The 26,475-nt window shown below is 39.3% G+C and overlaps 1 protein-coding gene across 1 annotated transcript in view; it reads left to right on the forward strand.

Moving 5' to 3' along the window:
- The window catches only part of ctnna2 (catenin (cadherin-associated protein), alpha 2), a 339,515-nt gene that overhangs the window by 267,766 nt on the left and 45,274 nt on the right, over positions 1-26,475 (forward strand). Inside the window, exons 10-12 of the mRNA XM_034211748.1 lie at positions 18,244-18,336; positions 20,119-20,275; positions 22,565-22,765. Coding sequence (XP_034067639.1) covers positions 18,244-18,336; positions 20,119-20,275; positions 22,565-22,765 — 451 coding nt within the window. The remainder of the gene's footprint in view (positions 1-18,243; positions 18,337-20,118; positions 20,276-22,564; positions 22,766-26,475) is intronic.

Genomic DNA, 26,475 nt, shown 5'->3' on the forward strand with positions numbered 1-26,475 from the left:
GATCCAATTCATAGAGTATGCAAATGCATGTGTTTGCACAGAAGCACACGAGGCATTTCTCGCCTTGCTAGTTGCTCAGATCATCAGACCACACCACCCAGAGTTAGCCACACTAGCCCGCTCCTCACCAGAATACAGGCAATTAACACAGTTGACTTGACTATCTATCACTGCATTTTTCGTGCACACGTGTTATACATTGCATTAATGAGGGAATACTATAATGTGATATATTGTGTTGTGAGTGTAATGTGTATTATATTGGGTTCATTTGATCCATATGCAATCATTGGTCCGATCTTATTGCATTACATGAAGCCACAGGGGGATAGTGTCACATGTTGTACAGAGCTATTTGACTTGGAGATCTATAGTTACTTGGAAAAGCAATGTGACATGCTAGCGCATACATCTGGGTGTCATACAGCTGTTTCACACAGATGTGATGATGGCTGTGGGCTAATGTCATCTGCCAATATAAGACACTTCAGACTTATACTCCCTCACACACTGGTAAAACACATACACATACTTGTGAACAAATCTTATAAACACACTACTGGAAGACTGCTTCCATACACACTAATTAAATCATATGAATGCTATTGGTTTAAGTGTGTTTATGTCCCCCAGGAAATACAAACAGAAATAGATTTTCATGTTAATCACAGTTATCATCAAATGCCACTGTCGCATGAAACAGAGTGGCCAATGAGTGGGTAGTATTCGGTAATCTCCCAGGACAGCTGTGAATATGAGGAATAGAGAGTGAAGCACCATGTTGCTATAGGTGAGAATCTGGTAAATACATCTGGTGAATACAAATTAAAATAAGCCAAAATCAATGTAATGCCATTTTTAAGGCTGTTTTTGTATGATAAAGCCTTATTAATGCATCCAATAATAGCTCAATCAGGAATTGTTTTAGCAGACAGTGTCACATTGATGACTGTATACATGTTCCTAATGGTAGATACATAATACACTTCAAGTTCAAGGTTATCTTGTTTATATTGTCAACATGCAAAAGTTAAAGCCACTATATATATGTTATTTATTTATATATTTCCAGCCTGTTGCTGGGTAGGATGTCAGTGCTGATACACAATACTTTGGTTCAAAGCAATACATCAGTGTGACTCTATGTAAAGCTTTAAAATACACAGCTATTTGTGTACATACTGTTCAGATTAAGCCACAAGTTTAGTCAGTGTTTCGAGTATTTCATTTCTTCCTTTGATATATTTTTTAGTGACATGGAAGGGAGATTATTATTTTGTGACATATAATAATACTAATTCTACTTTCTCATGGAGTGTGACTATTTGTTGTTGGTCACAACTAATGAAATGCATGTATTCTACAACTTGCATGCATGCTATATCTATAGTTGTACCTCTTTCATCGTCACTTGCTCTAGTTGCTCAGATCAACACTGCAAACTTAGATTATAACTTATTTTTCTGTTCCTGATTACTGTACCTGCAAAACAAGCAGATGAAATGGCAAGGTAACATTTTTTAATATAGCTTGGCTTTCTTTTCAGAATACCTTCATTTCGCTCTTTTTTCGGTCAGTAATTAAATGCTATGTCAGCCTCTGCTGTTTCTGTCTCCATGGCAACAAACATGCCCCTTGGTAATAACGGCGAAGAAACACTCAATCAAGACGGAGTTACTGAGGTTGGAATATGTTTTACTTCCTAAAGAATACTGAAATATGCAGGAAGATATCATTAGTGATCCAGGCATGTTTCAGAGCCTTTATCAGGATCCAGTGATTATGTTCGACAAACCTGTTTAGAGCTCAACTATGCTCTCATTGCATAATATTGACGTGTTTACCAAACAGAGTATATTTATATTGATTAATCATTTGTTATACAATTAAATTAGTATACAGCTTTGTGGTGAATCAGAGAAAAGAAAGACTTAATAAAAAGTCGTTTTGATAAAAGGTTAATGTATTACTCAAATTAATATAAGTGTATTCATCGTCATATTTGTACATATTCTTTATTTGTATAATTGATATGTTAGGCACTTTTTGTTTTAGCTTGAAGGCATTCCAAAAAAAGTGGTTTAACAACCTTAACCCAGAGGGCAGTATCCCCATCATTTTATTTCAAAAGCTGACAAGCTGAAAATGATAGTCCACCATCTCTTGCTCATTTTATGTATTGGTAATAAAGAAAAAAGCTTTGGTGTCATCTGCTTTTTACTTCTTGTTTTTTGATTTCTTGCAAAAGGTTGCCAGGTGTCATTTTCATCTCATGTTTCATTATGCCTTGTGAAGCTTTTGTAGCATTAAATCAGGGCAATACAAATAAAGTTGAATTGGCTTGACCTCAGGGTTGAGAGAACCACCCACTCATCATTGATAACTTCAGCCACTGCCGGGGATTTATGGGGCGGTTCTACACCCAAACAGATCTGCTACATCAATTCTTAATGTGAGTTTGAATATTTGGCAGGAAGCTTGACTTAGAGTGTCACACATTTAGTGAAGAAGCCCTGTCTGCACTTGTTGTGTGGGAGGCCTATTTTTCCACACTGACCTCATGCTATTCTGGGCCAACACCTCAGCTATTTGACAGCCAACTTCTGGTCGCTATTTCCCTGGAGGTTAGTCTCAAGCAGACATCTCTCCTATGAGATGCTGGACTAACATTCACAGAGCCTGTGCTCCTCTGGACATCAGCAAGCAACACATACACCGCCGAGCACTGGCATTCCCAGAGGTGTCAGAGGAAAGCGCTTGTTCCTACTAGCTACTCCACAGGGCTGAACTAAAAGCACATCATAGCCATCTCAAGTCTAAATTAAACTTGAGGTAGCGCCATAGCTGTGCAGTGAGCACATCTTGAATAGCTATTGATTTGATCTTCTGTGTAGACTGTATATATTGACTGCTGTCACACTGCTGCAAAACCACATTGCACTTTTGTGCGTTTGCCAAAATAAATGCAAATATTCAAATGCTCTGCTTTACGGTAGAATGGCTGTCATTAATTGATAATGAATGGCTAACTTCACCAGCTTTAATGAAATACATAATTAGGAGATAAGATAAGATGAACCTGTGTTAATCCCAGTGGGGAAATTCAGTAGGGTAGCAACAGGGTAAGGATGAAAAACTGGACAGCATAGATTCACACAGATTAATACAATTAAAGATACAATCAAAGATCCAAGTAAAAAAATGATAAAATAACTATAAAATAAGAAATTAATTAATTAATTAATTAATTAATTAATTATTATGACCTGTTTCGAGTTGTCCAAATTGACCAATCACAGTTGTCAGTGTTCACATAGCCTGAAAAGCTCGAGGCTTTATTACATTATTTGCACAAAAATCGATAATTTATTTCATCTTTTTTTTCATGCATCTAAGACAGGTGATGTTTAAGGGAATCTGTTGTTTATTTCCTTCAGTGTTAACTCGTGATTCACTGACAATCAAAGATACATATGTTTTGGTAATTCTGAAAACTTGTCTCGCTAATATTTTGACAGTTTTCAAAATATGGTTCATCATACCCTTTATCAGTACTGGTATGTGACATGACATCCTTCGGTAACCATGGACACCACTGCAATATAATCTGGCTATTGTTTGCAGTGACTCTGTCTCTCTTTATTTTCTTTCTCCTCCTCCTTTGCTGTCATTGCCCCTGTTGCATTCATGCATAGATGGCATGCTAAGTGAAAGAGGAGCCAATGGGGATGAGCAATGCCTGCTAAGCTGGTTTTAGTCACGGGGCATTGTCATTAGATTAATGGAGCAGAAGGAGCCATCCGTTCTCTCTCCAGAGGGGAGCTTTACTTTTGGTGGGGTGGGGAAAGGAGAAAAATAAAGGGGAAGAAGTGTCTGGGGGATTATTTGGCACCTTGCAACGCCCCCCACACTAAAAAAATGCGTTTCTCAAAACATTTTTTTAACTAGTTTTAGTTTAGCACAAAATGACTGTTTTGCACCAATATAAATAACAAAATAAAATGAGGAGATTATTATATTAAATTAAGTGGCAAGCACACGTTTATAACATAAAAATAAAAACTAGTGCACATCCATGGTAGAATTAGAAGCAGCATTATTAAAGTAAGTGAACATAGAAGCAGTGAAGCAGCCATTAATAACAATAATAAACTACCAAGTGTATAGTATATTGCTTTTAGTTGTATTTCACAACAACTACGGTTCCTACTAGATACTTAATAATCCCTGTATTTGTTTACTTGTATTCAAACATTTACTTAGATAATTACTTATAATGGGTGGTATTTACATTTGTTAGATAGCCTTATTACATTGTGCTGCATCTTCCTATGCAATTGATTAATATATAAACAATGGGGAAAAAAAGAGGTGATTACATTTTTGAAAAAAGTACATTATAATTATATTATTGCTCTATTTACAACATCCCCTGCAGTTAATGACATGTACTTGTCTTTGGTATGGTCATTGACTGCTCATTAACTTATTTGTAATTATTGCTGTCAAATGAAGTCACAATCAAATGATCTTAAGCAAAACTCCACAGTTTTGCCCATAGTAAATATGTTCATATCAACACACCTTATTCTGTTCAAAATGAAGTTCCTGCTCCAGTGAATTCACTCTGGCAGCAACCTGCCTGGGAAGACTAAAGTCTCACCATAGCGTTGACTGAAGAGGCGACACAACGGTTACCATGGCAAATAATCCAGACACTCTTTGCTGTGCCATTTCCAGCCAATTACTCCAAACCTCTATCTCACCTGAGTAGTAAAGGTTTAGGGCAGAATATGTACTCCCTGCTCTTATGAGTTATTCATCGCAACACATCTGATTAAAACAAATGTTTTAGTCTTTTTTTTCACTTACAGTAGGTGTCTTTCTCCAATTGCACATGTAACCCACTGACAACTCAGCCTCAGCTTGGCAAACAGTGGCATATGTTTCCCTATCCCTCCACTGAACCAGTGAAGTGATATGATTATATGCTTGGTTTGCTCTGCACTTCCAAGTGTTACAATGCCAGGCCACTACTGTAGCTTTTGCATTTTTAAGTGACTGTATTTTAAATGAGGTTAACAATGTAGCAGTAATTTGTGCTTGGGATGAGATTGTGGTGTTAGGGTCAGGCATTGTCAAACAAGGTTTAAGTTTGGAGTGTAATCATGTGTGCTGCTGTTTCGGAAGTTACTTCCTCATTTACTCATGCATATCCCTTTAAAAATCACATAGTAGTTTACTGTACTCTTATAATCTGGACACTAAAGACACATTACATTTGATAGAAAGCAACTTACTCTACTGCATTCATACCACGTTGAGCAGGCGCTAGGTATCATCCAAATGTTGGAGTGTATCCCTCTTAAAGAAATACAAATAATATACTAAAAGCTTGTTCAGTGCTTCTGTGCAAGTGTTGGTCATGTGTACTGGTTCCTCAGAGTGCTAAAAGCACTACCATGTTTGTGCCATTGTCAGAATATTGACGAGCACTTTGTTGAACACTCCAAATAAATGATGGCCATCAATAAGTAGTACTAGACTACAGAACATAGTAAATACCATTCAGACCGGTTTGTGTTGTTGGATGTAATGCTCAGCATGTAGTCAAGAAAAATACACGGAGATAAACCATTTTAAAAAATGACAAACCAATAGAAAAAGACGCATTTTTCTATATTTTTCTTGGATTGATGATTGTTTGTCAGCAACCACTTATATATATAAGTAGTTATATACAATATAATATGAGAGGAACAAAATATGAATGTGGTATTTGTGTGGTGGGACCGGCAGACAGAAATTGAAACAAGGTAGCTGTCCCCCTGAGACCAGCAGCAGAGAGGTCTCATGTGCCAACATGCTATTGGTGTCTTCTTGTTTTGCCGCAAAGTAAATAAGAAAGCACACAAATGGATAGATTAGATTTTCATTGTATCAAGTAAAATATGTCCCCATCCACAGTGTCTAACAAGTCAGGATCTGTCTCTGTCTGTCTGTTCGTTGGTGTCAACATTGGTCATTTGATGTTGATCTTGTAAAAGCAGTAAGAGAACACATGTTGTGGACGAATATACAAAAGCTGTTTATGGCACCTTTACAGAACCATTTTGTATTGGTTTATAATAGGCCATTGTGGAACCATCTGAGACTGTAAATATGGTCTGGACCTGTTGTCTACATATACAAGTATAGTGTCAGTTAGCGTCAACAGGGATTACAAAACAGACTGAATTTAAGACAAATGTCCAATTACACAGCGCTGCAACTAACCCCCTGGGATGGCAGCTGTGAAAATGCCCTGATGTTGACTCTCACAACCTGTCCTTTGTTATACCATGGAAAATAAATCTTAAAAGCTACAGGCTGGACCCCAGCTGGTCATAAGCCAACAGCAAGACAACAGTTTCCAAAAAAGTGGTTGATGACACCAACATGTTTTAATGAGTATTTTAGAGCAAGACGGAAAGTGAAGTGCTGAGCATTATTTACTGAGGAAATGTCCCGACACTACTCCCCTAGGAGCAATAGGTGTAGCAGTGTTCACTTCTCGAAGCTTAATTACAACAATCTTAAATTAATTGGACTCACAATTTATAGTTTATCATTGCTACGCTAGAGCAGCTAACAGCACCTAAAACACATTTGTATCCAGGGTTCGCATTCATTTCCAACCCCAGGCCAAAAGTGATGTCTTCCCCTTAATGAAGTAATTAGCTAAAGCCATTGCATCAAAGGCTGGTGCTGATAGCACATTTGATTTTGTCTGGACACTGAGCCCTTACACTTGCTGAGATTTATCTATTATTTCGGTGAATGTCCTCTGCCAAAAAGTGTGCCAAGACATTACTATTGAAATTTGAAACACGTTAACACCCCCTTCTAAAACTAATATCAATCAACGATGCAGTAGATGTTCAATGCCACTTTACCAATCCCAGAACAGAACGTTTGTCTTCATAAAAGCAATAAAGTAGAAAATGAAATGTTTACAGCAATTTTTTTCCCATCATATTATGACCAGAATTCACCTATGGTATATAAAGTGACAGGAAAGGAATTGTGTGAAGACAAAATAGCTCATAGAAAAAGTTTCTAGATCTCCTTTTTATTTCTTTTTTTAATATGCTCTCTGTTTCATCACTGTTTTATCACCTCACATCTTTATCGCTGTGCAGGAAAGTAGCTTCACTGAATACACAGATTATACTGCAGTGTCACCATAGACGTTATACTTATAAAACTGTTTGACTATCAGCAAGAGCTTAGGTGCACACTGCATTATACATGAGGTGTTATTTATTAACACCCAAGGAATAATATTCCAAGATGGAGGAGTCCTAATGGCCGACGTGGTGGAGATTATTTTAATTATTCTGCCCACAGCCAGTGCTATGATGGCCTTTCACGTCTTCACAGCTTTCTGTTCTCACCTGAGAGAAAATCTCACAAGCGTTAATTTAAAAGCAGAAATCAATGTGACATTTCCATTGCCACGTTTGGACTTCTCAAGGCATAAATACCGCAGATTGATCCAATCAGGACGTCCATTAGATTCGTCTGCAAAATCATGTGCAAAATGATGTGGTGCTAATTAATTAAAAGAATATATTTTTTATAACAATAGCAATGACAGAGATTATTTTTGTTCCTTTCTGCAGATGTGAGGATAAAGTGAGATTTTCCTTAGCCCTGAGCTGTGTTGTCTACAGTTTTCTACCATGCTTCACATGTGTATGACATGAGTTGAGAGATAGATTATTATAAATCCTCATTGTCACAAACTCATATTCTTACTGCTCTTGTTTTACATCTCTCCTAGCTGATCCCCCAATTTAAAGGTTGAGGCATTAAGGAGCGACAAATTCTGACCTTTCCCACTGCTTGCATCATCCAACAAGACTAATCATGCTTTCCCTGTGCCTTGGATAGATGTGAGACAGCAGAGGGATGTGATGTGGAGAAATGTCAAGGTCTTGCTGTGTTCACATTTTGTATGAGATTGGAATATGGTGTTAAAGATCCTTTGAATCAACTGATAATCTAGTCCTGTATAAAAGTTGGTGTAAATACAACTAATTCAATCTATGAAAGGCCAAATAGGACTAACTTATATGTGAACTGCTTCTCAAATCTGCTCAAAAACCACATTTTGGGATACAGAAGCATCACATCTTGCACCACCTTTGTGCCACCAGAGCAAATGTTGCCTTATTACTTGTTGTTCAGGAATACATTATCATTCTTTAACGAGTGAAGGAAGGCCAAATATAATAAAATATATGTTTTTCTTGTTAGGATTTTGCACTCAAGCATAATACTAACACCTTGAACAAGGTAGCAGCTTTCATTCTAAAGCCAGCTGCTGTATCTCATGTCATGCTGAGTTTAATGTCTTGAAAATGGGCCTGAGTCATTCAGGTTTCTCTAGCCACTGAACTGTAAGTGTAAGGGAGAGAGCGCCAATTGCTGTGTGAGTCTAGGCACTTTGTCACGGGTGCCACACAGTGTAAAATGAACGCAGCGTCTGACAGAAAACTATCGGGCACTCAAGTATTGCTATGCCCTGGTAGCCAGACTCCCATAGTTCTGCTAACGATATACAAGGTGAGTCTGTGATGTATTGGCAGTCCCTGATAATTTTGCCTGGAAGTAGTGATGCATCGGTTACGAACCAGATTCAGACAGCAACCAATGCCTTGCCACCAATAAGTATACCATTCTTTACAGCACAGTGGGTTAAACGTTTCAATTCCCCAGAAACAGTTTTTAAATAGCTTCTGTTGCAGAGGGACTGTGGAATGTACAGATAGATTAAAAGAAACAACCCAGCGGTCCATTTTCATAATTATGTTTTGGTGCCAAGCCTGACTGCTTGGCTAGCACTCTTAGAAAGAGAAGGCAAGAGGGAGAGAGAGAAAGAAAGGAGAAATCAATACTCCAGTTGAAACAGCCCAAGAAGCTTTTTGTTTTAGTTTTTTTTTTTCTCGGTGAAGGAGGAATGTAGAAGAAGTGTAAGGAGACAGTCTGGCCCCTGTGGCTGCAGTACAAGCTTGAGCAAAAGGCAAAAAATGTTGTAAGATGAACAAACTAATGTGCTACCTATCTGGGACACACACTTTTTTGACTGTATAGATGGTACCAACCAGTGCGAGTGTGCGCTCGTAGAGAAATCAGTCTAGCCAGCTTTGGCTCTTCAAGACTGGAGCACAGCAAAGCAGCAAGACACCAAGACCAATAGGAAGTGTGAATATACTTGCCTGAGGGAATGTGAGTCAGCAATTTGTTCGCCTCTCCATTTTTTCTCTAATGCGCTGTCAGTTACACCAATGTGAACAAGATCATCCAATTTCCACAACTCTAATTCAAGATATAAACTGCTCATGTAGTGCACATGCAGACATGCACACACATACAGTACAGTATATCAAGTATCCTTGTCCCAGGTCAGCTCTGTCCAGCAAACTTTATGATTTGTTTATATTGCTTTCAATTACCTCCCTGTGTCCCTTGTTGAGCTCTATAAAATGTTATATTGTGGGTATTATTCTCTAGGTGCCTGCTCTCTTCCTGTGGCCTTCTGAATTTAAGCATTCAATATTCAATTCAATTCAATATTTAATCATATTGTGAGGCTTTTGTGTTTGTGGCCACAGAAATACACGACTGGTCCTTGACATTTAGAAGTAGAAAGGGGTGAACACGCAGAGACTGCTGCAACCAGATTGCTCCCATCTTCTTTTGTATTACATCAGGTGCCCTCACTATCCCTTCCTAGTGGTGTGTGTGTGTAGGTCGGCGGCCATGTGTCTGTACTCGAGTGAACTGTGTTGACTTCTCCCCTCGCTGCTCTCTCACGGTTCTAACCTCTCCCGAGTAGCAGTGCTGGATCACCTCCCGAGCAGCCTGCAGCAAATTATCATATTTATTGAGAAGCCAGCCATGGTATTAGCAGGAATACGCAATCCTCAGCTGCGGCACCAGAGAAACGACCACTGTAAATCACAATCTGTCAACCTCTCCGGCGAGCTCAGTCATGGTTGTCAAGGAGACCATGATGTGATTGTGAAGGCTATTCTGTTTTGATTCATATTTCTCACTAAAGACTGAAGTCTGTGTTTTTCTACTAGTAATGATTTGATCTTGCATTCTTATAAATAGTTATTAGTAATCCTAAATGTCTTTAGACAACTCTCCTGTTATCTCCATCAGAACAACCTTCTGGATCCGCACCAGTCTGGTTTCAAGGCAGGTCACTCCACAGAAACTGTCCTCCTTGCTGTCACTGAGGAACTGCACACTGCTAAAGCAGCCTCCCTCTCCTCTGTCATCATCCTTTTGGACCTGTCTGCTGCATTCGACACGGTGAATCATCAGATCCTCCTTCGCACTCTCCAAGCACTTGGAGTTTCAGGCTCTGCACTTTCCCTCCTCACCTCATACCTCAAAGACCGCACCTACAGGGTTACTTGGAGAGGGTCCGAGTCCGACCCTTGTCAATTAACTACAGGGGTCCCTCAGGGCTCTGTTCTTGGTCCCCTCCTCTTCTAGACTAGACTACTGCAACTCCCTCCTGGCTGGTCTACCTGCATGTGCCATCCGACCTCTGCAGCTCATCCAGAATGCAGCTGCTCGCCTGGTCTTCAACCTTCCTAAATTCTCCCACACCACGCCGCTCCTCTGCTGCCTTCACTGGCTTCACTGGCTTCACTGGCTTCCGATAACTGCTAGAATCCACTTCAAGACAATGGTACTTGCGTACCATGCTGCGAATGGATCTGGCCCTTCCTACATCCAGGACATGGTTAAACCGTAAACCCCAGCACGTGCACTCCGCTCTGCATCAACCAAACGGCTCGCTGCACCCTCGCTGCGAAGGGGACCCAAGTTCCCATCAGCAAAAACACGTGGGTTTGCTGTCCTGGCTCCAAAATGGTGGAATGAGCTCCCCATTGACATCAGGACAGCAGATAGCTTACACACCTTCCGGCGCAGACTGAAAACTCATCTCTTTCGACTCCACTTCGAGCGATAGAACTATTAACAAAGCACTTATATACTAATAAAGGGCTGGCTTATCTAAAGCCAGTTGAGTAGCACTTGAAATGTTTTTGCTCTATGAAGCCTGATGTACTTATATGATTCTGTTTTCTTCAAAGTTTGTATTTTGTTGGTCGAACGCACTTATTGTAAGTCGCTTTGGATAAAAGCGTCAGCTAAATGCAAAGTAATGTAATGTAATGTATAAGGAATGAATGCCAATCTGCCTTTAATGTATTCCACTATACATATAGTATTGGGCCAACACATACAACTAATAAAATAAAATGTTCAAGCAGATAAAGCCAATATTTATTTTCAGATCCTAACCAATCAGACCCACTGAATTGAAATGCAGATAAGTAGAACATAAATGGAAATGTTGTAATATATTTGCAATTAATTCCCTCTTTGGTGTTGCATATTTTCATTAATTTCTCGAGTTAATTCCACATTTGTACATCTTTTTTTAATGTTTTCATTTAATTAAGCTAAAATATCTGATACATGACACATTTCTTTATATATATATTTTCACGTCCAACAAACTCAAGGAAAAAGGAACCCAGGCTAGAGCTCCTTACATCCATAATTGATTAAAGGTATACTTTGTTTGAGAGTATAGCCGTATTAATGTGTATTTAAGTTACCAAGCTTCACCGTAACAAATACATATTGCTTCAGGGCTTCAGACTCTTCACTGGCGTAAAATAAATCATTTGGGCTAGTGTTGCTGCTTTACTTCTTCAGCTTACTTATATTTTATTTATTATTTTACAGCAGCTTTAAGAGGGGCAAAGCCAAACATTACCTACAAAGGGAGCTATCCATCTCCTGATTTAGTTTTCAATTCTGGTCAAAATTTGAGTTTGATTTAATTGAGAACTTAGTGATGTGTTTAAGCTGGAGTATTTCTAGCATTGTCAAATTGACTCCTAAGGCAGGATAAAAGAGAATTTCTTAACATCTGTTTTTCTTGTACGAAATCTTTGCAGTACTTCACTCTTCAGATGCTGCAGAAAGTTTTGATCATTAAATGAAAGCACTAACATTTAAGCGCTGAGTTTTACTCCAACAGCATGCATGCCTAAATGAACAGAAAGTGAACTGAGCAAAGCAAAGCAGTTCCGTTAAAAAGCGAGCTTTATTACCTAACACACTGCGGAGCCGCATTAAACACATTACAGGCTAATTAATGGAAGTAATTTTTCACTGAAAGAAAGTCATGGCATATACGTTTTATAGCTTAACAACAGAGTGAATTTTCTCATTTACTCCTGACTTCCACTGTAACCCTGATGTAAATCTCTACCTTTAATCACACACATCTTTACATGTTCCTGTTAAAGGCTCGGTCTGGGTGGACAGCAGCTGGATTTCACCTAGAAGCAACTTTTTTAAGGATTCATTCACTGTATGGAATCGGGTCAGATTTTTAAAATGTGCTTTTAAGGGCTGTGGATGTGTCAACATAATCACACAATGAAAATCCCTGCCAGCATGCTTGAGTAAAAGAGAATGGAAGTATTTTTTGTAATTTGTTGTTAGCTTTTGTTCATTGTTTTTCTCTTGTTAACACATGTATTATTTTTAAGGGACCATTCTGATTTGTATTAAAATTAATAACACTGGTTGTGAAGTTTATCTGTATATGTATACTCAGTTTAACAAAATAACATACACCAATATAATCTAATGAAAACCAGTTGAACAGCTGGGCCACATATTCTATGCCAGTTTTTATATAATCTTTCTAAAAATGCAACTATATGTTTACCACTGAGATTGGAGTTAGTGGTGGTGTTATACTGATCTGCATTACATTGGACATATTTTGTCATTCCTTTCCCCCTGTATATTATTAAAGGGGTTGAGATAAATATGAGAAACACCTCTTGATAAAATGCGGTTCAAATTGACTTATTAAAATTACTACCTCAATATATAGTTGAATGAATACCTCTCTGACAGTGTCAATCAAAACCGAACAAAATAGTTATATAGCTGAGCTGTTATATGAGATAAAAAATCAAACCTTATAATGCAACTTTATTGTGATAAATACATATTGTCATCTTCTGTCTATAGTGTATATCTGCCTATTTACATTAAGTTAAGGAAAAGACAGAAATGTTCCCAACCTCCACATTGTTGTTCCTCCTGCTGATCTACATGTGTGAACCCCTCATTGTCAGTCCAGTGGGTGAACACTAGCTCTACTTTCAAGGATTTCAGCATTAGAAATAATGAGACACCGTCTTTGTTTATGGGTGTGTGCTTTTTAATTTGTGGTGGCGTCTCTGTATGTATGTAGGGAGTTGATGAGCCAAAGCGGGTGTCAGCGGGGAGGAGGTGTGTGTAGGAGTGTAGGATTGTATTCCAGTCCGCCACATATTAGTGGACCTGTGACTTAGTAAACAGTGACCTAAACTCATTTCCATTCTGAGTTACTAAGTATAGAGAGAACTCCTGAGTGCATTAGAGTCAATCGCAATTTGGGTCCACTTTGTCTCTCAGGCGAGGGTGGGTGGGGGTATGAAAGAAAGGTAGCAGAGGGAGCAATTAAACAGCAATCTGCAATCAAAATGAATCACAAAGCTATTCCCTCAGTTCAGAACATGTTGCATCCTCACCAAACTAGAAAAAGGAAAAGGCTGTTTGATTGGCTGTTATATTGTTTTCCAATATATTTTGCAAATTATTGTACGATTTAGGTTTTATTAAAACTGTGTTCCATGTTCATTTGACTAATTATGATCACACACATGAGACAATACTGGGTAATGTTTCTCATCATTAAGGACAAATATAAAAAATGTATGAAAATGAGTTATCCACCAATCAAGAGCTGCCTTTTATCTCAAAAACATCAAGTGTAGAGTAGGCATTACAACCATTTTCATGGTGAACATGCTCAGAAATATATTACCTTTGTTCTAGTTATTTTACACTTTTCTTGTTTAATATGCTGCAAGGTCTGGCATGCTTTTTGATGTAGCTTGCACGCCCGTCGGGCATTCTTCCTGAGGCAAAACAGACTTTACTGCTTAATAGGGATTGATTTTTTCAAAGAGGCGGTTTAGAGCCATACACAGCTGCTTGATATCCCCTGTAGACGTGACATTCACACAACCTTGACATCTGGTGTTACCTAATGTGCTGCACCTTAACCTGTTTGTCACCTCGGGTCCATGCGTTGCCGGCACAGGCGTCCCCGCTGGGAGCTGACAGCTCCTCACTTAAACAAATAGAAGAACCCCTGCGAGGGCAGGCCTGTAATTTTACAGCCTGCATAATGGTATTCCCCTGTAACATGTTCTGCTCCATCAATGTTGACAGACTGATTTATTTATTGTGTGTGTGAACGCATGTCTGTGCTTATGTGAGTGCACAAGCCGTGGAGGGGCAGAAAAAAGCAGTAAGATATTCTGCTGGTTTGGTGCGTTTAAAACAGATGAAACATGGCCCCTTAGCCTATGTCAATGGAACAACTCCAACCCTGCAACAAGTAAGCAACTAGATGAAAGACTTTTAATAGAACAAAGTGCTTCTGTGTTACATCACATACAGTAACTTAAAAGTTCAGCCCCACTGATTGCTTGTTCTACCTTTATTTGTATACTTTTTGAGTGCACTACCTGCTTGTTCCTCAGGTACATATGTTGTGCCCAGCACCTTGGCTGGCACTGGCTCTATTAGAAGTTCTTGAGAGTTAGTAACTGGAAGGTAGATTTGTGTGGTGCACACTGGCATGGTTTATGAGGGCAATGACCGTCCTGAGTATAACAAGGAGAGTCTACTTCTGGCTCAGTTTTCGTGCTCTTTGGCAAAGCCACTAAAGGGTCAGTTCTATCCAGAATGACGAATGATAAAATAAAAAAAATTGGCGGAAAGTAATTACATAGGAATAAAAGTTAAGTAGAAAAGTTTAATGAGATTGCATGGAGATAAACACATTATCTGAATTGTGCAAAGACGTGCTAAATAACAATGAAGACAGGGTTAAGATATGTATTTAATATATTACCATCATCAGTGTTTCGCGACGATGGATCTGAGGTTCAACCCGTGCATAAATACAAGGGAAAAAAGGACACTGTCAGATCTATTTTCAGTTACTCAGCTCCATTTAGGTGATTTAGATAGCATACATGAAATGCCCATCTCTCCATTTGCAGTGGAAACCTTCATCAAATTAGAATTGAAGTGATTATCCAGGGCAGAGCAAAAGGGCAAAATCAATAGTTCTTTGTTCGAGGCTAAAATGAAGAATGAGCATTCAGCAGGGAACTCTCTCTTTCTTGCACCCTTTCTTTCCTCCTTTCTCTCTCACACAAAGACATGCGCGCACACACACACACACACACACACACACACACACACACACACACACACACACACACACACACACACACACCACACACACACACCACACACACACACACACACACACACACACACACACACACACACACTCTCTTTGAATTGCATATTATGTTCCAACATCCTTGACCATATCAGCATTAGGCTTGCGTGGTGCACTCGCAAACCTCCTGTCTTGGTTTTTCCCTCCTCTCTACAGAAAAGAAAACAATACCTTAAAGGAGAGACACTTCCTTAGATAATTGCAATTAGTAGTTTTGGCTGGATGTTACAGCTTTGGCCCTGGCCCAGGTCTCTGTGGGGGCTGCTGTTGGGCATGTTGCCAGCCTCCAGAAAGCCCTCTGCCCCCTTGCCTCAAATAGGCCCAATGAAGCCTTACATTGGCCGCTGGGCCAGAGATGAACAAGAGAAAGGAAAGTGCAGCATAAAAGACAGAGAGGGGACTGGCTCTCTGCTGGCCAGGTATGGCAATTATACTGTAATTGGAAAAGAGCTAAATGGAAAAAAAGTGCTACCCCTTTGTCCTACTTCTTGAAAGCCTGCTGCTTTATGGAAACCCAGCAAATGAAACATACATGCTTTATTATTCAACAAGTTTCAACCAACAGACTTTCACAAAGTTATATTGGAACAAAAATTACCTAGCAGGAATATTCTCACAAATAGTTTCCATTGCGTCTTTGAGTTCAAGAAAAGCGCTATAGAAATAAAATATATATTATATTATTATTATATATTTAGGGGAGATCAGACCCAACAGTTTATAGCTTTATTATACAATGACAAGTGTTCTGTCAGTCAAAAGACAGAAAACAGGATGCTTCCTCCGTCTGGACTCTAAGTAAAAGGAAACCGAGTTTTAAACAATAATGGCTTGATTTGACCACCCTTATCTTTACTGGGGTTTTTCGTAGAAACTGCACAGCATTCATTTCAAATGGACTTTGCAAAGACGAAGATACATTTGCTGATATGGCACAACATAATTAAGTTTCCCGGAAATGCTCTGTATAGTTTACTGTAATGTTTAACAGTAAATGAATGCCGGTAACTTGAATTATGCTGGAATTATCCTTATAATTTGCTCTTTGTTCTGAATGTTATTCAAACCTTCTGCAAGCAGACAATCACTTGGAACACATACTCTCAATCACACTCTCTCTTAAACACACACACCTTACACATAAAGGACTGCAATCCATCAATGTGCTCATTGCTGTCATGAGTAAAGAGACAGAGCTCTAAGCAAGAGTCTCTAACACACATTTGATTTACCTCAATTTGCCTCAAACGGTGACATGTGAGCAGTAGAAGTGCTAATACAGACTGGCACCTTTTCTGCCAACAGCCATGTGTCTATTTAGCTCAGTCTCAAAGCCAGAGATCATGTTGCAATCTGATTTACCTACCGATTGCATTGGATTATATAGAGTTTGAAGTTTTGTGTGTGAAATACAGTGACACAGTGGAGAAATGTGATTGCTTCACATGGCATTACAGCAGAGTTTGTGTGTTTATGTCAGAAAGGAAATACTTATATTGTAAGCTTTGTTTAACTTATTCAAACAGTTAATGTTAACCAAGTAGTCTAAATGACATGCTGTATAAAGATACTAAATCACCAAATCTTCAAATGCTATTATTCAAATATAACTTTGCCTTGTATTACGATAAAAAATAAATAAAAAAATCATCTCCCACAAAGAAGTCAGCTTGTAAACATGTTATCCAGAAACCATACCTTGATAAGAGGACAGACATAAATCAAAGTAAGGGTTTTTTCATACATAAAACATTTGGAACCTTAATTATACGATAAAGCACCTCTTTGCACCACCAATTCTCATAATGTTTTCGACATGCTAGTCATGCATCAGAGGCATACTGGAAATGTCAACCCGATGAGCCAGGCTTTCTGTACATATTGTGTGGCCAGTTTTGCTCTGAATGAATCCAATTACTTGTCTGCAACTGAGCGCTTTATTCCAACCTGTGCTATGTCCACTCGACTTTGTACCCTTTGTAGTGATGTTATTGCAATCATTCAGCACCATTGTACCTTTACTGCTCTGTAAAAAAGAGCTCCCATGTGTTATATGTTGCACTGATATAACAACCGTGCAGAAACATTTATAAATGGCCACCTATGTGGTGTAGTAGACTTGCTAAACCGGTGTTTGTTTCTTATAAAATCTATTTTCTAAGATGTTTAAATTAACTTTCCTTCAAAGATGGCAAGAAAAAATGCATCGTCTTCCATGTAATTTATGTTTTTACAGGAGGTATGTATATACACTATACATACTATTAAATACATATTATATCTATGTCAGACTTATTTGTTGCTATAATTGTACCCTCTCTCCATACTTTGCAGGTCTCCCTTGAAAAAGAGATCTATGATCTCAAGGGACCAATCTGATTAAATAAAGGTTTGAAATGAAATGAAATGAAAATACTGTCTGTGAAGAGATATCATCTTAATGGAATTGTATTACAAGTAATTGGACACAAACCCACTGTAAAAATGTATTAAAAATGTAGTTAAAGTTCTACCAAAGGCTATTGAGTACAAGATCCTATTTCTGTGTCCTCAGTGTTTCCTTGCCGAGCTACTTATAATGGATAGCACAAAGACCACATTTTGAAGTACAGACAAACTTTAAGAGACATCCACTTCATTTCAAACTTCAGTGGGGTGTCTACAAGTGTGCGAACGGGAGAGCTTCAGGAAAACAGTTTTGAGCTAAACTTTAGCTGAAAAGCACTTGGTTATAATCCCTTTGTTGTTGTTTTTCCTTTGCTTTCTTTATGCAGGTGGCCAACCTTGCTTGCTCCATCTCCAACAATGAAGAGGGTGTGAAGTTAGTTCGAATGGCTGCCACCCAAATTGACAGCCTGTGTCCACAGGTGAGGATTTAAAAAAATGTCTAAGGATGCCAGCAAAGGAGGATGTCCAAATCAATCCATTGTTTCCAAGGTTAACGGTAGGCCTCATTCACGTGGGACCCAACAGAGTTATAGAGAAGAGAGGGAGAGAAGAAGAAAGAAAAGAAGAAGAGAGAGAAGGCAGACAGAATATAAGATTCAGGCCCTAATGTGCAGGCCCGCCATGCACACCTGCTGAGACCCACTTACTCAGTAAACTTTGGGAGGAACTGTCTCCTGATACCTCTTGGCAATGCTCAACACAGACAGATTAAAAACCATAACAGACACAGACTTAGTGGCTGGGGAAGGAGATGAACAAAGAGGGGGTGGAACAAAGAGAAAATATTTCCATCTGCTCTGAGTAAAGTTAACCCTGGTCGCTTATCTTCACACACAAAACACACACACACAGAAAAACAAACAACCACAGCGGTTGCCATACCCAGATCACAGTGTCTCTTCTCCAACATCAGATTACTTTGACTAAAGTTATATCTGAAAAGCAAGTAAATAACAGGAAGGATATTTAAATGTTATAAAATTACACCAGAAGTAACATGGTACTGGTTTACTTATATTGATATGATTATCGCGCCAGTACTAAGAGTACGTTTATTTGAGGCAAGCTGTTTATCTTATATGATAAAACATAATATAGGAACTCAATTTTCCTTCTTTTGTCTCCATCATCTTAACATTCTGTGATGTGTTGATCTGTTTTGGCTCGAAGCCAAATGTTATATCTTACATAGATCAGGCTCTTGATGTCAAGATCCGTTTTGGAAAAGATAACCTTGTTCTCTTCAAACTGTAAGACATTTTACATATTTTATTACATCAATGGATTTTCTGGACAACACACATTTGTGCTATCTTTTAAAAAGAACATATGTAGAGGGCAATGTGTTTTACAGTATACATCTGTTGATATCACGTATTTGTCCAAGTCCCACGAAAAGACCAACCAGAAATCAAATCCTATAAAAGAGTAGTTTCTGTAAAGCCAACATCAGATAAAGATCATTCTCTTGTCACACTGACCTTTGTTTTCCCTTTCAATGTAATCATTTCTTCATTAAGATAAGGTTTAAGGTTTAGTTTATGTGAGTGATTCTGACATATTCTGCCTGCTGTCCAACATGCTCATTGGAACAACTCAATGACTGCTGAAAGTATTCCCAAACATATGCAATATGAAAAATCAGTGTCAAGCTGTTTTAAAGATTATAATTGTATTCATTTAATGAAACTCTGTACACACTTGAAAAGATGCTCCTCCAGAAACAAGTAAACAAATAATGAAAAAAGGTGTTCTTGCTTGGATTAAGTCAAAACTAATCGGCCAATAGAACAAGTCGAACATTTTGTTGGTAAGATTTCCTGAAATAGGATGGGATATGTATTTAAATCAGATCTTGTAATTAGCTGGGAAAACTTATATTTGACCAGAATCAGGAAATGTTGTGTTACAAAGTTAGCCACAAATGCTCAAAAGTTGTCTACTTTGTGATGTTAGTTGGTGATTTTCGAATAAAAATGTAAAATAAAACATTTAATCTGAGATACAACTGAAAGTAAGGTGTTTTTAAGAGTCTGTGTCTAAAAACAAGACCCTATATCTCCCTGCCTTGTTCCTTCTTAAGTTATTAGGTCTTATATCAAGTGTAAAGACATACTAGAAATTAGACGAATATACTTGGCAATATTTACAGTTTTTGTAGTGCACCTTGTTTAATAATGTTGGCCCTTCCTTTTTGTCAGGTTATCAACGCTGCCCTCACTCTGGCTGCCCGCCCCGGAAGCAAGGTGGCCCAGGACAACATGGACGTCTTCAAGGATCAGTGGGAGAAGCAGGTGCGCATCCTGACCGAGGCTGTGGATGACATCACCTCTGTGGATGACTTCCTCTCTGTTTCAGGTATGAGGCAAAAATAGAAAAAGGATTTTTCAATGAATGGCTAATTGATTGAAACAACCCACATGCCACTACATTTCCACTCATAGTTACAGTTTTGTTCAGTAACAAGTTGAAGGGATTTCTCTTTGGCAGAATCCCACAGTGATTCTGGATTCCACAGTTCTGGCTAATTTTAGGCCCATTTCCAAAATGCCTTTTATGTCAAAGATCCTGGAGAAGATTGTCTACAGTCAAATTATGTTTTTTCTGGACGAGAACAACATACTGGAGGTTTTCCAATCCGGTTTTAAAACTATGCACAGCACTGAAACAGCGCTTTTAAGAGTCTTTAATGACATCCTTTTATCTACTGACTCTGGGGACTGCGTTGTGCTCCTACTTATTGACATAACTGCTGCTTTCGATACAGTCGACCATGACATCCTGATCTCCCGCTTGGAGAAGTGGGTGGGCATTGAGGGAAAAGCCCTGGAATGGTTCAGGTCATATTTGAAGGACAGAACTTTCTCTGTCAGCCTTGGTGACTCCGAGTCATCCTCTGCTCCACTCCTGTATGGGGTCCCACAGGGCTCAGTATTAGGCCCCCTGCTATTCTCCCTCTATTTGCTCCCTCTTGGGTCCATTTTTAGAAAGCACGGCATCGCATTCCACTGCTATGCTGACGATATCCAGATTTATGTCCCTCTAACAAAGAAGGAGGGTTACTTAATTAGCCCACTGCTAAAGTGCCTAGATGACATAAAGGCCTGGATGGCGTGCAATTTCCTTAAACTCAATGAAGGAAAAACAGAAGTAATGGTCTTTGGTAGCACCACTGACACCACTTCTGTAGACCTGGGTTCCTTGCATCAGTACACCAAGCCCACCGTTACGAACCTTGGTATTAAAATGGACCGTGAACTCAAACTTGAGTCAGATTAAGTCGGTGGTAAAAACGAGCTTTTATCACCTGAGGCAGCTAGCCAAAGTAAAACCTTTTCTCTCCAGACAGCAGTTTGAGACAGTAATCCATGCCTTTGTCACCACCCGGCTGGACTACTGTAACTCTCTCTACATGGGGGTCAGTGGGTCCTCCCTCGCACGACTGGCAGCGGGTGCAAAATGCTGCAGCAAGGCTCTTAACTGGTACACCGAAGTATGACCACATTCCCCTGTTTTAGCTTCTCTCCACTGGCTGCCAATTTATTTTAGGATCCATTTTTAAATTATTTTATTTACTTTTAAATCCCTAAATGACATGACCCCACCATACCTTGCTGAGCTGCTACAGCATTACACGCCGAACCGCCCTCTCAGGTCAGCGGACCAACTGCTCCTGAATGTGCCTAAAACCAGGTCAAAGCTCAGAGGGGACCGTTGCTTCTCTGTAGCGGCTCCCAAACTGTGGAACGCTCTGCCCCTGGAGATCAGACAGGCCTCCACACTGCCTGCTTTTAAATCGCTTCTTAAAACTCACCTCTTCTCCTTAGCGTTTTAACATTTGGCGTTTCAACATCTTTCAGAGTGTTGCTTTTTTGCATTTAAATTGTTTTTTTTGGTGTGTGAGCTGAGCTGTGTTACTTTTGTGTATGCTTTGTTTGATCTATTTGCCTGTACAGCACTTTGGTCTGGAGGTTTAAAGTGCTTTATAAATAAAGTTGTATTGTATTGTATTGCAGCTTGATGTGAAAACAAAATCACAATTTGGATAATAGCAAATTAGAAAAGCACACAGAACAAAACAATTGAGCAACTATCATACAAATCAGGAAGAAAAACAACCTGACAACAAACAGTGCGTGTTTTTTTTTCCGCTGTGGTTTGTGTTGTTTGGTCTTTTTGCATTTTGTTCAACACATTTGGCCTAAAATCTCCCATTCGTTTGTCATTTTTTAAGTATTTCGTAGAATTAGCTGTGGTTCCTTATGCTAGAGAATAACAACAAGGACATTTTAATTATTTGACAGTTTGTCACGGCACTACTTCAAGTTCATTGAGATCCAGAGAGGCACATTTTGGATTGATTGGACAGTTAGATGGTAAAGGTATTTGCATCTTTTCAAGAAGAAGGTTAGATAAAGTGCATTTTTTGAATTATTATATTGTGTATAGTTTATCAACATTTAGGGAGATAAATGAATCATCACCTTCAACAATGTACAATCATCACGAAAACCCCAATTTGTTTGTATAAGACTAAGTTCTGAATAAAAGGACCTTCAATGGAACAAAACAGTATTTCTTTCAACCAGAGAGAGCCTTGGGTTCCTCCAATTTTATTCACTTTTGTTCTTATGTCCCTCTCTCAAGAGAACCACATCCTTGAGGATGTCAACAAATGCGTAATTGCCCTGCAAGAGGGAGACGTGGACACTCTTGACCGAACTGCTGGGGCCATCCGGGGCCGAGCTGCCCGTGTGGTCCACATCATTAACGCTGAGATGGAAAACTACGAACCGGGGGTCTACACTGAGCGTGTGCTGGAGTCCATCAAGCTGCTGTCTGAGACTGGTTAGTGCACTGTACACAAAGCTGCTGTGGCACAAGAAGTCACAGTTTAATGTATTGCAGTATATTGTGAAGATTAATTCAGTATCTCTCACCCTTGGGCTGTGCTTTCATCAACCATTCGCTACAACCCTTTTGGCAAGTTAAGCTGCTTTCATGAAGAGCAGTGCAACACACACACACACACACACACACACACACACACACACACACACACACACACACACACACACACACACACACACACACACACACACACACACACACACACACACACACACACACACACACACACACACACACACACACACACACACACACACACCACACACACACACACACATCAAACACACGCTAGCACTTACATTAGCTTCCCAGTGTGGTCAGTGACTTACAAACGCACCATAATTGCCTGGAAGCCTGGTGCCCCGCAGTTTGGATCAGTGGCTTGGCTCTAACACAAACCTTTGACACCACCTGCTCACTCTTCTGCCACTTTTGCCTCTCATCCATTTTTTATCTGTTATTTTTTTGTATCTGTCGCCGTGTGGCTTCTGTGTCACGACACATTCCAGGAGACCTGAGTTTATCCCTGTGGCAGACCAGACTCAGGGCCGTCACGTGTCTCAGTCCCACCTGAAGTGCAGATCGGCTCACCGCTGAATGTGACTGCATGCTTTCCCCAGTACATATGGTGTGAGGACGCACAAGAGCAGTCAAGAGAAAACTTTTAGAGTTGTGTTTAGTGCTGTGAAATTTGTTATGTTGTGTTGCCTTAGCCTCTGGATTAAACCTCTGAATATGTATAGCTATGGATTTTTAAGTAGACTACAAGAGTGCATGGTCCATAAATATGATGTGCTATTATTGAGTGAGAAAAAGCAATTCATGCTTTATTATACTTTCAGGAAATGAGGTTGTTGACTATATTTAAGGTTCCCTGTGGAGTTACTGACCTCTAATAGTACTACAGAGCCTTTTTATGACTGGGTACCCATTTTATTTTTCTAGTTCACATGTGTTTGCAGGTTAAGCAATACACATTCCTACTGTTGGCCTTACACTGTTCTGCTGATTTAAAGGTGCCGATAACATGCCAAGATATCTTGCAACGTGCCAGCAAAAGCAGGGAACCTCAACGCTAGTAAACATAGCAGTAAACAATGTAGGATATAAATATGCACTCAACACATTTATTTTATTAGGGATGCACGATATTGGTTTTTTGAAACCGATACCGATAACTTCCTGTTTCTCAAGACCGATACCGATAACAATATAATATATATATATATATTAAATGTACCTGTAGTTTTTGCACACCTGGTGGTAACAAAAAAGACTAGTAGTGAGCAAATGACATGAGCATTACTACTATGAACAAAACTAACCCTGGGGTCGTCTCTGGCAAACTTCTTGCCTTTTTCAAACGCCTCGTCGATAGGTAAAAGCCCCGGTGCCTTTGTAGCTGGCTTTGGATTCGCCGCTAGTTTAGCAGCGCAGGCGTCTTCGTACGCTTTTAACACACCATCGTAGCGATGGCGATGTTTCAGGTGACTAATCAGGTTGGAAGTATTATAGCTCGTTGCCTTTTTCCCTCCTCGTGGAACTTCTGCATTGCATTTGTTAATACAAATAGCAAGCGAACTATCTAACTCTGAAACTTTGAAATAGTCCCATACTACCGACGACATGTTTGTTTACTGTCCTGGCTTCACGGCCGCACATCATTTACGTCACAGCCAGGCACGAGTTAGGGAGCGCTGGATTTGTGAAAAACTCCCCTCTTCCTTTAAACCACTAATACCACAGTACTGGCAAAACGGGAGGATCCGAGAGAAAAACAAGCGCCCCTCATCCCAATCCACCCACACCGCAGTATTTTTTTCTTTTTTTTACCCAAAAAATATATTGTATATTATCGGGGCTATTAATACTGGTATCGGGTTTATCGGGATGACGTCATAATTCCTAATATCGGACCGATAATTATCGTGCACCACTAATTTTAATCTCACGGATACACACAAGGCATTCTGGTAAATTACAGTGAATGAAAACACAACATATTCTTTGTTTACAAGATAACTCCACAGGGAGCTTTTAACCTTCTAACTTATGGAATCATTACATCAAATCACTTACTGCATTAATCCTGTTGCTAAACAACGCCAAACGTTGTCACAAAGTGCTGGAGTGAGTTTGTTACACTATTCAAGGCTGTAAAGCTTCCGCATTCATTACTGGCGTTTATTGTAGTAATATGTTCAAGCTGAGTAAGCAGGATGTAAGGCTGTGGCTATCTCCTGTAAGCAGTACGCACTGTTGGAGAGACCTTGTTCATAACAAATAAAAAAAGTCTCAGTAGATACGATTTCTTGTTTAGGTTTTGCAAGCACTGGTTATGTGATATGCATTGTCTTATACATTGTAACAAACAGGTGGTTTATAAATTAAGAAGTCAGTCTTTCTTTCCATTAATGCAATCTTGGTATTATGTTAGAGAAGAACAAATAATTGTTATGTTGCTGAGAAACATTTTTATCCATTAAAAAGCTCTTAAATCCCTTAAAGTATACATGATTATGCCTTTAAAAAATGCACTAGTGTACAAACAATAACAAAGGATGAAAGAAAAGATGTCATTTTGAAATTACCTGTCCACAAGAATCAAATCAGAACTCAATCCCTCTTTGACAATAGTCCCCTCTCCTCATTCTGTTTTTTCTCCATTCCCGCCCATCCATCCCTCCCCCGGTGTCTATCTCTCCCATTAAAGCCCATTTAGCGAGGCGCTGTATCTATTGTTTTGTTCGTTCCTTTCATCTGCCTGGATAATTGAGGGACACAGTCTCACACACAACCCACACACACACACACACACACACACACACCACACACACACACCAACACACACACACACCACACACACACACACACACACACACACACACACACACACACACACACCCTTTGTTAGCTGATAAGTCGCAAACAGCATTAGGTGAATCATGTGTGTCACATGTAAGCCAGCCTCCTGGCAACTCGACTTCCATATTAATGGACTATACACAGTGATAGTTTGATGGTACCTTAAGCACATTCTGTTCTATTATTGAATAATTTTGTTTAATTGATTGGGGTTATTAATTGATGAAATACAGTTGCAGTATCTTGTGGACCCTTAAGGTCAATTTCGTTTGACCATAACCATGTCACACACGTAGAATATATAATCATGCTGCTATGGAGTATGGAGCCAGATTCTAGAGTCAGGAGAAACGCAGAAACATTATGTCAGCATTACTGAGAACAGCGCACGGAGAACTGTTGATGAGGTGGCATCATATTGATTGCCCACTGATTTTTCCTTATCATGTACTTGCTTATTAAAGAGTTGACATAATATAATGGCTCAAAAATTTGTAACCTTCTACAATAATGCTTTATACTAAAGGGAAAACAGGTTCATTATTAGACCCTTGATACACAACAACGTGGCTAACATAATACAACCATTTACAGTGGTACAGTGGGTGGTCATTGAAAATGTGTTCTGATATATGTTCTTCACAGAAAATGAGCCAAGGCCATTGAGTGTGGGTTTGATCAAATTATTTATCATATAATTTTTCTTTAGCTAAGTAATGAAAACGGGTCCCACAGACCCGAATACCATACAAGGGTTAAGACACTCTTTTGTAATTCCATTG

This window comes from Gymnodraco acuticeps, unplaced genomic scaffold (genome assembly GCF_902827175.1).
Source record: "Gymnodraco acuticeps unplaced genomic scaffold, fGymAcu1.1, whole genome shotgun sequence".
NCBI lineage: Eukaryota > Metazoa > Chordata > Actinopteri > Perciformes > Bathydraconidae > Gymnodraco > Gymnodraco acuticeps.